This window comes from Theropithecus gelada, chromosome 1 (assembly GCF_003255815.1).
Source record: "Theropithecus gelada isolate Dixy chromosome 1, Tgel_1.0, whole genome shotgun sequence".
In the NCBI taxonomy this organism is placed as follows: Eukaryota; Metazoa; Chordata; class Mammalia; order Primates; family Cercopithecidae; genus Theropithecus; species Theropithecus gelada.
The window spans coordinates 137634625-137646624 of record NC_037668.1 but is presented as its reverse complement, the minus strand read 5'-3'; the positions used below and the strand labels follow the sequence as shown (position 1 = coordinate 137646624).

The 12000-nt window shown below is 40.5% G+C and overlaps 1 protein-coding gene across 1 annotated transcript in view; it reads left to right on the top strand.

The window, feature by feature from the left end:
• The first annotated feature begins 915 nt into the window (after window positions 1-915).
• The window catches only part of PRSS38 (serine protease 38), a 28120-nt gene continuing 17035 nt past the window's right edge, over window positions 916-12000 (top strand). Inside the window, exons 1-3 of the mRNA XM_025365700.1 lie at window positions 916-1063; window positions 1289-1451; window positions 2328-2599. Coding sequence (XP_025221485.1) covers window positions 916-1063; window positions 1289-1451; window positions 2328-2599 — 583 coding nt within the window. The remainder of the gene's footprint in view (window positions 1064-1288; window positions 1452-2327; window positions 2600-12000) is intronic.

The window sequence follows — 12000 nt, the reverse complement described above, 5'->3', positions numbered from 1 at the left end:
TTGAGCACATTACATTTATTGTCCACTTTATTTCTATTATTATTACATTGTAATATATCATGAAATAATTATACAACTCACCATAATGTAGAATCAATGGGATAAATTTTAGCAAGTATAAATGAAGGCTTAATGAATTCTTTTTTTTTTTTTGAGACGGAGTCTTGCTGTGTCACCCAGGCTGGAGCGCAGAGGTGTGATCTTGGCTTACTGCAATCTCTGCCTCCCAGGTTCAAGCTATTCTCCTGTCTCAGCCTCCCAAGGAATCAGGATTTCAGTTGTGCACCACCATGCCTAGCCAATTTTTGTATTTTCAGTAGAGGCAGGGTTTTGCCATGTTGGCCAGGCTAGTCTCAAACTCTTGACCTCAAGTGATCCACCTGCCTCACCCTCCCAAAGTGCTAGCATTACAGGCATGAGCCACCATGCCTGGCCTATTTCTTTTTCTTTTCTTTCCTTCCTTTTTTTTTTTCCTTTTTTCTTTTTTTTTGATAGCTGGGTGGCAGATGTATAAATTGTCATTGACCTTACAGAATTAAGTTGGGCCACGGAGAAAACTGAGAGCATCACGATTTAAAACACAGAATTCTCAAATGGACCACTGTGTTTAGACCTGATTGTGCAATGGAATGCCACACCTAGGCATATGAGGTATGGTTGGGGCACTGTCACATGTCCAGCTTGGGAGCCATCATGTGTCCAGGTCGGGAGAGGTAAATGGACGAGACACAGACATGTGATGGGGGTGCAGTCACATGTTCAGGTCAGGAACCCTCACTTGCTGGGAATGCCATCTCCTGGTGGGAGTCAGTCACATGTTGGGGTGCAGCCACCTGGTGGGGGCGCAATCCTGTGCTGGAGACACAGTCACCTGTCAGGAACTAGTCACCGGCTGGGGGCGCTGCCTCGAGCCTCATGGCGGCCCTTGCTTCCGGCATGGGCCCACTCAGACCCTGTGCCCTGGGCCTTCTGCTGCTGTTCCTGGTGGTGCCCCCTCCCCGGGTCGCAGCCTCGGTCCACAGACACCCAGAGAACCAGGGAATCTCCCTGACTGGCAGCGTGGGTAGGCCCTGCCTCAGGGGCGGGCGGGCGGCTGGAGACATTGCCCTTGGGGCCTCTCTCGGTGCCGGGCCTCCTCCTCTATGTCGCCTGCCTTCCCCTGCCCCTCCCCCATGTCCACTGCCTTCCCTTCCTCCTGTGTCCTCTGCCCCTCCCCCGCATCCCCTGCCTGCCCTACCTCTCCCGTGCCTCCAGCGTGGCTCCACCGTGAGCTCCGTTCTCCCTGCAGCCTGTGGTCGGCCCAGCATGGAGGGGAAGATCCTGGGCGGTGTCCCTGCGCCGGAGAGGAAGTGGCCGTGGCAGGTCAGCGTGCACTACGCGGGCCTGCACATCTGCGGCGGCTCCATCCTCAATGAGTACTGGGTGCTGTCCGCTGCGCACTGCTTTCGCCGGTGAGGGGGCGCGGGCCTGGGATGGTGTGGGTCGGTGGGCCTGCACGGCGTGCCCACAGCAGCTTGGATGGACCCCACGCAAGCCTCCCCCTTCACTACTGTCGGCCCTCTTCACCACTGTCCACCCGCACAAGGCCAGGTCCCCACCAGTGAGGCTGGTCCCCAAACACACAGCTGGGTCCCCATCCGTGAGGCGGGTCTCCCAAGTGCACAACCAGGTCCTCAAGAGTTGACACCGGTCCCGAAGATCACGGCCAGGTCCCCACATGCAAGGCTGATCCCCTAAGTGTATGGTTAGGTTCCCATGAGCTAGGTTGGTCCTCAAATGCACAGCCTGGTCCCTACGTGCAAGGCTGGTCCCCTAAGTGCACGACCAGGTCCCCACGAGTGAGGTTGGTTCTCAAGGGCACAGCCAGATTCCCACAAGTGAGGCTGGTCCTCAAGTGCACAGCCAGGTCCCCATGAGCAAGGCTGGTCTCTAAGCACCTGGCCTTCCCGATTGCTCCTCCAACAGCCCCATTCACCAAAGCTGCCCCGCACAGCAGGCATGCCTCTCCTGTGGCCATCTGGCCTCCAGAAGGATGTGTGCAGCCAGGTTATCTAAGAGTGAGAGCAAGTCTCACATGCATGGGCTGCTGGCCTGTACAGCTGGTGGCTGTGTACAGACTTGGGTCCCCAGAGCCTCCATGGGCCAAGTTGACTCCTTAGGGGGCAACTCTGCCAGACAGCCAGATAGGTCCCTACTATGCTGCAGGAAGAAGCTGGCTTTTCAATCTCACTGAGTGAGCACCAGCCCCCTGTGCTTGGAGTCCCCAGGCTTGTGGGCTGACCACACAGGAAGCTGCGGGCATTGTGCCTCTGTTCTCACCCCCACAGGGACAAGAATATCAAAATTTATGACATGTACGTAGGCCTTGTAAACCTCAGGGTGGCCGGCAACCACACCCAGTGGTATGAGGTGAACAGGGTGATCCTGCACCCCACATATGAGGTGTACCACCCCGTCGGAGGTGACGTGGCCCTGGTGCAGCTGAAGACCCGCATTGTGTTTTCTGACTCCGTGCTCCCGGTCTGCCTTGCAACTCCAGAAGTCGACCTTACCAGTGCCAATTGCTGGGCTACAGGATGGGGACTAGTCTCACAACAAGGTAGGAATACAGTGCAGGGCTTTGTGGGCAGGATGAAGGCTTCTATTCCACACAGGGAAGAAAATGCTCTGCCAACTAAGGGGGGCCAGGTGTTTGGGGACAGGAATCCCCACCCGTCAATCAACATTTATTTGTTTGTCAGTGTGGATATTTTGTTGTTTTGTTTTATTTCTGACTGGCTTTGTTGTATGCAGAAAAATACAGCTACTGTGATGTGAAGTTGGTACGCAGTATATCAAGAACACAAATTTAAAAGCATAGTTTTCCTTAGGATTGTAAATGGGACTTAGAAATCTCTTTTAGCTTATCTAAAAACCATTTGTTATCAAACCTTTCTCCAGAAAGACCTGTGCATTCCTTGTAGATTTATACCTGGGCACTTTTCAATATTTAGGTCTATTCAAAATAGATTTTTAAAATTGCATTTGCTAATTAGTCACAGCTATTGATTTTTGCACATTGATCTTATATCCAGTCATCTTATAGAATTTATTTTTAGTAGTTTATCAACTATTTTGACAGTTCTAGATAAAAGATAATATTTTCTTCTAGTAAAGACTATTTTATCACTCTCTTCCCATATTTTATCTTTTATTTATTTTTCTTGTCTTCTTACAATGGTTGGAACCTCCAGTAGAAATGATGCCAGATCTTTTCTTGGTTTTGGTTTGGTTGGAAATGCTTATAATGGTTCACTATAGCATTTGTGGCCTGGCCTGGAGATTTCAGGTTGATGTATTACACCAGATTTGAAAAGTTACCTTTTATAGCTGATTTACTTAATTAAAAAAAATTATAGATAATTATTGATTTTATTGAAATGCTTGCAGCAACTCTTGATAGGATCATATAGTTTTGCTCTTTTAATCTATTGATGCCAAGAATAGGCATTTAAGCTGGGTGCAGTGGCTCACACCTGTAAATCCCAGCACTTTGGGAGGCTAAGATGGGAGGATCGCTTGAGCCCAGGAGTTTGAGACCAGCCTGGGCAACATGGTGAGATCCTGTCTCTACAAAAAAAGCTGACTTAGCTGGGCTTGATGGCATATGCCTGTAGTCCCAGCTACTCAGGAGGCTAATGTGGAAAGATCTCTTGATCCCAGAAGGTCAAGGCTTCAATGAGCCAAAACTGCACCAAAGCCTGGGCAACAGTGAGACCTTCTCTCACAAAAAAAAAAAAAAAAAAAAAAAGGTATTTAATGTGAGATGGGTCTAGAATTTTTTCTTAGCTGATTTTAATCTTTGGCATCAGTGTACTGCTGACTTTGTAGAATGAGTCAAAACTTTACCATTTATTTGTACTGTCTGCAATAGTTTCTATTAAAGTAAAGATTAGCTACTTCTTGAAGGTTTGATGTGGCCATAAAACACTCTGATCCTAGTACCTTTTGTGGGTATAAATGATTACTCTATCTTACTTTCTGTTATGGCTACTGGTTCATTCCAATTTTTAAATTTATTCTTAGGCCAATTTTGATGGATTATATTTTTCTAGAAAGTTGTTCATTTTATTCCAGATTTTGAATATAATGATATTGCATAAGATTGTAATTCATGTGCTATTATTATTTTTCTGACCTCTCTTCATTCCTTATCATAGTTGCCAAAATTGTCTATTCTATTGCCTTTTTTATATAAAACTACCTGCTACAGATTTTGCATTGGTGTATGTGGGGAGATGGTGGTGCATGGGACTTTATATGTTGGGTGCTTTGCTATTCGCTCCTATAGCCATCTATTCATTCATTAAACTTTTTATATTCTTTAAGTTTGCTTAACCAAACTTTTCTAATTTTTTGAGCTGAAAATACAAAAGATATTCAACATTTCATACTTTTTCTATGAATAAATTAAAGATTATAACTTGTCCTTTAAAGTCTTCTTTGGTCATGTTACAGGTTTTGAATTCTTATATATTTGTAATTCATTTCTCAAAACTATGTGCACCCTATTTTGATTTTTTCTATATCCAATAGTATAGGACAAAATTTTTCATGTCTACAAAAAAGGCCATTGGAATTTTATAGGAATTGCACTGAATGTTCAGACCAGGTTGACTAATGTTGACATTTTAACAATATTAAATCTGCCTATCCATGAACATGGAATGTATTTCCATTTATTTGAGTCTTTAATTTCTTTCAGCAATGATTTGTAGATTCGAGTATACAAGTTTTTCACCACCTTCATTAAATTTATTATTTTAGAAGGCATGTTATTATTTTAGATGCTATTGTAAATGAAATTGCTTTTGTAACTATCTTTTTTTGGATTGTTCATTGGGGGTGTATAGAAACACAACTGATTTTTGGCCAGGTGCAGTGGCTCATGCCTGTATAATCCCAGCACTTTGGGAGGCCGAGGCAGAAGGTTCACAAGGTCAAGAGATTGAGACCATCCTGGCCAACATGGTGAAACTGCATCTCTACTAAAAATATAAAAATTAGCTGGGTGTGGTGGCACATGCCTGTAATCCCAGCTACTCAGGAGGCTGAGGTAAGAGAATCACTTCAACCCGGGAGGTGGAGGTTGCAGTGAGCTGAGATCACGCCATTGCACTCCAGCCTGGGCGACAAGAGTGAAATTCCATCTCAAAAAAAAAGAAACTGATTTTTTATGTGTTGACCTTATACCCTGCAACTTTGCTGAATTTGTTTATTACATGTAGTAGTTTTTTCTTTTTTTAAAGGATTAATTAGGATTTTCTATGTATAGGATCATATCATCTCTGAATAGAGATTGTTTTACTTCTTTGTTTCCAATTTGAATGGCTGTTATTTCCTTTTCTTGTCTAAATTATCTGTCTAGAATTTCTAGTATAAAATAAATAGCAGTGACCAAAGTGGAAATCCTTGTTTTGTTTCTGATCTTATGGAAAATGCTTTCAGTCTTTAACCATTGAATATGGTGCTAGCTGTCAGTTTTTAAATAAATGCCCTTAATGTTGATGAAGTTTTCTACATCAGTTGAGATGATCCTATGTTGTCTTTTTTCTTTTATTCTATTAATGTATATTATATTGATTGATGTTCTTATGTTGAATTACACTTGTATTCCTTGGATAAATCTCGCTTTGTCATGATTTTACATGCTGTTGGATATAGTTTGCTAATATTTTGCTGAGGGTTTTTACATCATATTCTTAAAGGTATGATCTGTAGTTTTATTTTCTTATGGCATCTTTGGCTTTGGCATCAGGATAATTCTGGTCTCATAGAATGAATTATGAAGTGTTTCTTCCTCTTCTATTTTTTGGTGGAGTGTGATAAAGATTGATTAATTCTTCTTTAAATATTTGGTAGAATTTGCCAGTGAAGTCATCTGGTCCTGTACTTTTCTTTGTTGGGAGATTCTTATTATTGAATCAATCTCTTTACTCGTTATAGATCTATTCAGATTTCCTATTTCTTCTGTGGAAGTTTAGATAATTTGTACGTTTGTAGAAATGTGTCTATTTCATCCAAGTTATCTCATTTGTGAGATGTTATTTCACAAATTTATAATCATTTTTATGCATTTGTCTGTTGAATCCTGTAGCAAATAAAAAGTGGAATTAAAAAACAAATAAAAAGTGGAATTCAAAACCAAACTCACTTATGAGTGAGAACATGTGGTGTTTGGTTTTCTGTTCCTATGTTAGTTTGCTGAGGATAATGGCTTCCAACTCTATCCATGTCCCTGAAAAGGACATGATCTCATTTTTTTTTTTGTACAGTATTCCATGGTATACATGTATCACATTTTTTAATCCAGTCTATCATTGCTGGGCATTTAGGTTGATTCCATGTCTTTGCCATTGTGAATAGTGCTGCAATAAATATATGCATGCATGTATCTTTATAATAGCATGATTTATATCATGGTTTAATGATTTTTATATTTGCCCATGCATTTACCGTTACCAAAGTCCTTTAATTTGTCATATGGCTTTGACTTACTGTTTTGTGTCCTTTCGTTTCAATGTGAAGCACTCCGGTTAGCATTTCCTCTTTGGAAGATCTAGTGGTGCAGACTTCCATGGCTCTTGTTTATCTGTGAACGTCTTAATTTCTCCCTCATTTCTGAAGGATGATGTCTGATACAGGATTCTTGGTTGAAAGGTTATGTTTTTTTCCTTTTAGCACTTTAAGTACATCATAACACTGTCTTCTGATCTCCTTAGTTTTTTATGAGAAATTGGCTATTAATCTGATTGAGGATCCTTGTACATGACTAGACACTTCTCTCTTGCTCATTTCAAGATTGTCTCATTGCCTTTAGTTTTGACAGTTTGATTATAAAGTGTCTTGTTGGGGGTTATTTGAGTTTATAATACTTGGAGTTTGTTCGACCTGAATTTGTAGATTTAAATATTTCAGCAGATTGCACAATTTTGAACTATTATTTCTTCAAATATTCTTTCAACCTCATTCTGTCTCTCTTCTCCTTCTGAAAATACCATAACACATACCTGGTTCATTTGGTGGTGTCCCAGGAGTCTCTTAGGCTCTCTTTACTTTCCTTCTTCTTTTTTCCTTTCTAATCCTTAGATTTTATAATTTGAATTGTTCTATCTTCAAGTTCACCTATGCTCTCTTGTGCTTGCTCAAATTGTCTGCTTTGCCCCTCTAGTGAAGTTTTCATTTCAATTATTTGGCATTTTAATGCCAAATATTCTGTTTGGTTCCTTTGATAATTTCTGCTTACTAATAGTATCATTTTGTTCATATATCATTTTCCTGATTTTCTTTAATTCTTTATGTTTTCCCTTAGCTCTTTGAGCATATTTAATACCCTTGTTTAAAGTCTTTGTCTAGACTTCTTTAGGGACAGTTTCTGTCCATTTATTTTGTTTTCTTGAGTGGGCCATAGTTTTTTTCTGATTTTTGTTGTTATTATTACTATTATTGAAAACAGGAGTATTGAGTTTTATACTTATAATGAATGTTATCTGTGGCTGAGTATTGATAATAATAATGTATTAACTCTGAAAATAAGATGATCTCCAACCCCAGGGTTTTCTGTGTTTTTTTTGGTTGTTGAAAGCTATAGTAGTCTGTTTAATGATTTTCCCAAACTATTTTTCAAAGACTGTATTCTTTCTCATATGTGGTCACTGAAGTCTCTATTCCCTAGCTTCTGTTAGCTACTGTTTTGACAGTATTTTCTTGAATGCCAGGAACTAAAAACCAACAAAACCAAAAAACTCTTCTTATGATCTTTGCAGACTGACTCTGTGCCAAGACACTTTTTCAATACTTAGCCATGCATGCACCAAGCCTAGGAATCAGCCTGAGATGAAAGTTTTGGTCTTCTCAGGTTTACTTATGAGCATGTGTCTACCCTCGGCATGTTCATGGCCTTCTAAATTCCCGCAAGTACAGGGGTGCTTTTTCTAAAAATCTTTTCCTATTTATTTACTTTTTAAATTATATATTTTTTATTTTTATAGATTTAGGAGGTACAAGTTCAGGTTTGTTACATGAATATATTGCATAGGGGTGAAGTCTGGGCTTTTAGAGTAACCATCACCCAAATAGTGAACATTTTACCCAATAGATAATTTCTCATCCCTCATCACCTTCCCTTCCTCCTACGTTGCTGAGTCTCCAATGCATATCATTCCACTCTCTGTGTTGTGAACTTTATTTAGCTCCCACTCATAAGTGAGAAGAAGCATTATTTGACTTTCTGAATTATTTCACTTAAGATAATGGCCTCCAGTTCCCACCACGTTACTGCAAAAGACATGATTTTATTCCTTTTTATGGTTGATTAGTATTCCATGGTGTGTGTGTATGATATATGTTATTTATTTATACATATAATATAAAATAATATATATACACAAACACACCACATTTTCTTTATCCAATCATTTGTTGATGGGCACTTAGTTTGGTTCTATTTTTTTTTCTTTTTTGTTCATGCTGTCCCTGGGTGGGCTCGAAGGTTGGTTCTATATTGACATAGTTTGGATGTTTGTTTCCTCCAAATCTCATGTTAAAATGTGCTCACCAGTGTTTGAGGTGGGGCCAGTAGGAGGTATTTGGATTATAGGGGTGGATCCCTCATGAATGGCTTGGTGCCATCTTTGCAGTAATGAGTGAATTCTTGCTCCATTTGGTTTGTGCAAAAGCTGGACTAATGTTTAAGAGCCTACCATCTCTCTTGCTTCCTCTTGCATCATATGACATGCCTGCTTCCCTTTCACCTTCTGCCCTGATTGTAAGCTTCCTGAGGTCCTCACCAGAGGCAGATGCTGGCACTATACTTCTTGCACAGTCTGCAGAACAAATAAACCTCTTTTCCTTATAATTTCTCCAGCCTCGGTTATCCTTTATAGCTATGCAAAACAGACTAATAGCCATATTTTTGCTATTTCAAATAGTGCTGCAATAAACATATGAGTGCAGGTATTTTTTTGTATAGTGACTTATTTTCTTTTGGATAAATACCCAGTGGTGGGACTGCTGGATTGAATGGTAGCTCTACTTTTAGTTCTTTGAGAGATCTCTATAAAAGTTTTCAATAGAGGTTGTACTAATTTTCTTTTTTTTTTTCTTCAACTTTTAAGTTCAGGGGTACATATGCAAGAGGTGCAGGTTTGTTATGTAGGTAAATATGTGCCATGGTGGTTTGCTGCACAAATTATCCCATCACCTAGGTATTAAGCCCAGCATCCATTAGCTATTCTTCCTAATGCTCTCCCTCCCTCCATTCCCCCAAACAGGCCCCAGTGTGTGTTGTTTCCCCACTCCCTGTGTCCATGTGTTCTCATAATTCAGCTCCCACTTACGAGTGAGAACATGTGATGTTTGCTTTTCTGTTCCTGCATTAGTTTGCTGAGGATAATGGCTTCCAACTCCATCCATGTCCCTGCAAAGGACATGATCTCATCTTTTTTCCATGGCTGCATAGTATTCCATGGTATACACGTACCACATTTTTAAATTCAGTCTATCATTGATGGGTATTTAGGTTGATTCCATGTCTTTGCTATTGTGAATAGTGCTGCAATGGACATTTGCATGCATATATCTTTATAATAGGATGATTTGTATTACTTTGGGAATATACCCAGTAATGGGATTGCTGGGTCAGATGGTATTTCTGCCTCTAGGTTTTTGAGGAATCGCCACACTGTCTTCCGCAATGGTTGAACTAATTTACAGTCCCAGCAACAGTGTAAAAATTGTTCCTTTGTTCCTACAACCTCACCAGCATCTGTTGTTTCTTGACTTTTAGTAATAGCCATTCTGACTGGCATGAGATGGTATCTCATTGTAGTTTTGACTTACATTTCTCTAATGATCAGTGATGTTGAGCTTTTTTTCATGTTTCTTGGCTGCATGTGTGTCTTCTTTTGAGAAGTGTCTGTTTATGTCCTTTGCTACTTTTTAATGGTTTTTTTTTTCTTGTAAATTTGCTTAAGTTCCTTGTAGACTCTGGATATTAGACTTTGTCAGATGGATAGATTGCAAAAATTTTCTCCCATTCTGTAGGTTGTCTGTTCACTCTGATGATAGTTTATTTTGCTGTGCAGAAGCTCTTTAGTTTAATTAAATCCCATTTGTCAATTTTTGCTTTTGTTGCAATTGCTTTTGGCATTTTTCTCATGAAATCTTTGCCTGTGCTTATGTCCTGAATGGTATTGCCTCGATTTTCTTCTAGGTTTTTAAGTTTTTTTGTTTTTTTGATGTGGAGTCTTGGTCTGTCACCAGGCTGGAGTGCCGTAGAGTGATCTCAGCTCACTGCAACCTCCAACTCCCTGGTTCAAGCAATTGTCCTGCCTCAGCCTCTGGAGTAGCTGGGATTACAGACACATGCCACCACACCCAGCTAATTTTTGTATTTTTAGTAGAGACGGGGTTTCACCATGTTGGCTGGAATGGTCTCGATCTCCTGACCTCATGATCCGCCCACCTCAGCCTCCCAAAGTGCTGTGATTAGAGGCGTAAGCCACTGCGTCTGACCTCTAGGTTTTTTTTATAGCTGTGGGTTTTACATTTAAGACTTTAATCCATCTTGAGTTCATTTTTGTATGTGGTGTAAGGAAGGGGTCTAGTTTCAACTTTCAGAATATGGCTAGCCAATTCTCCCAGCACCATTTATTAAATAGGGAATCCTTTCCCCATTGCTTGTTTTGGTCAGGTTTGTTGAAGATCAGATGATTGTAGGTGTACAGTCTTATTTCTGAGTTTTCTATCCTGTTCCATTGGTCTATGTGTTTGTTCTTGTTCCAGCACCATGCTGTTTTGGTTACTGTAGCCTTATAGTATGTTTGAAAGTGGGTAGCATGGTGCCTCCAACTTTGTTCCTCTTGCTTAGGATTGTCTTGGCTATTCAGGCTTTATTTTTTGTGCCATATGAATTTTAAAATAGTTTTCTTCTAATTATGTGAAGAATGTCAATGGTAGTTTAATGGGAATAGTATTGAATCTATAAATTACTTTGGGCAATATGATCATTTTCACAATATTGAGTCTTCCTGTCTATGAGCATGGAATGTTTCTCCGCTCGTTTGTGTCCCCTCTGATTTCTTTGAGCAGCAGTTTGTAGTTCCTTCTGAAGAGGTCCTTCACTTCCCTTGTTAGCTGTATTCCTAGGTATTTTATTCTTTTTGTAACAATTATGAATGGGAATTCATTCATGATTTGGCTCTCTGCTTGCCTGTTGTCAGTGTATAGGAATGCTAGCAAGTTTTGCATATTGATTTTGTATCCTGAGACTTTGCTGAAGTTGCTTACCAGCTTAAGAAGCTTTCGGGCTGAGACAATGGGGTTTTCTAGATATAGGATCATGTCATCTGCAAAGATAATTTGACTTCCTCTCTTCCTATTTGAACACCATTGATTTCCTTCTCTTGCCTAATTGCCCTGGACAGAACGTCCAATATTATGTTTAATAGAAGTGGTAAGGCTGGGTACGGTTGCTCACGCCTGTAATCCCAACACTTTGGGAGGTCGAGGCGGGTGGATCACCTGAGGTCAGAAGTTTGAGACCAGCCTGGCCAACATGGCGAAACCCCATCTCTACTGAAAATGCAAAAAAGTAGCTGCGCGTGATGGCACACATCTGTAGTCCCAGCTACTCGGCATGCTAAGGCAAGGGAATCACTTGAATCCGGGAGGCGGAGGTTGCAGTGAGCCGAGATAGCGCCTGAGTGACAGAGTGAAACTCTGTCTCAGAAAGAAAAAAAAAAAAAAAAAAAAAGGGTGGTGAAAGAGGGCATTCTCTTGTACCGGTTTTCAAGGGCAATGACTGCCTCCAGCTTTTGCCTATTCAGTATAATATTGGCTGTGAGTTTGTCATATATGGCTCTTATTATTTTGAGGTCTGTTCCTTCAACACCTAGTTTAGAGTTTTTAACATGAAAGGATGTTTAATTTTATCAAAGGCCTTTTGTGCATTTATTGAGA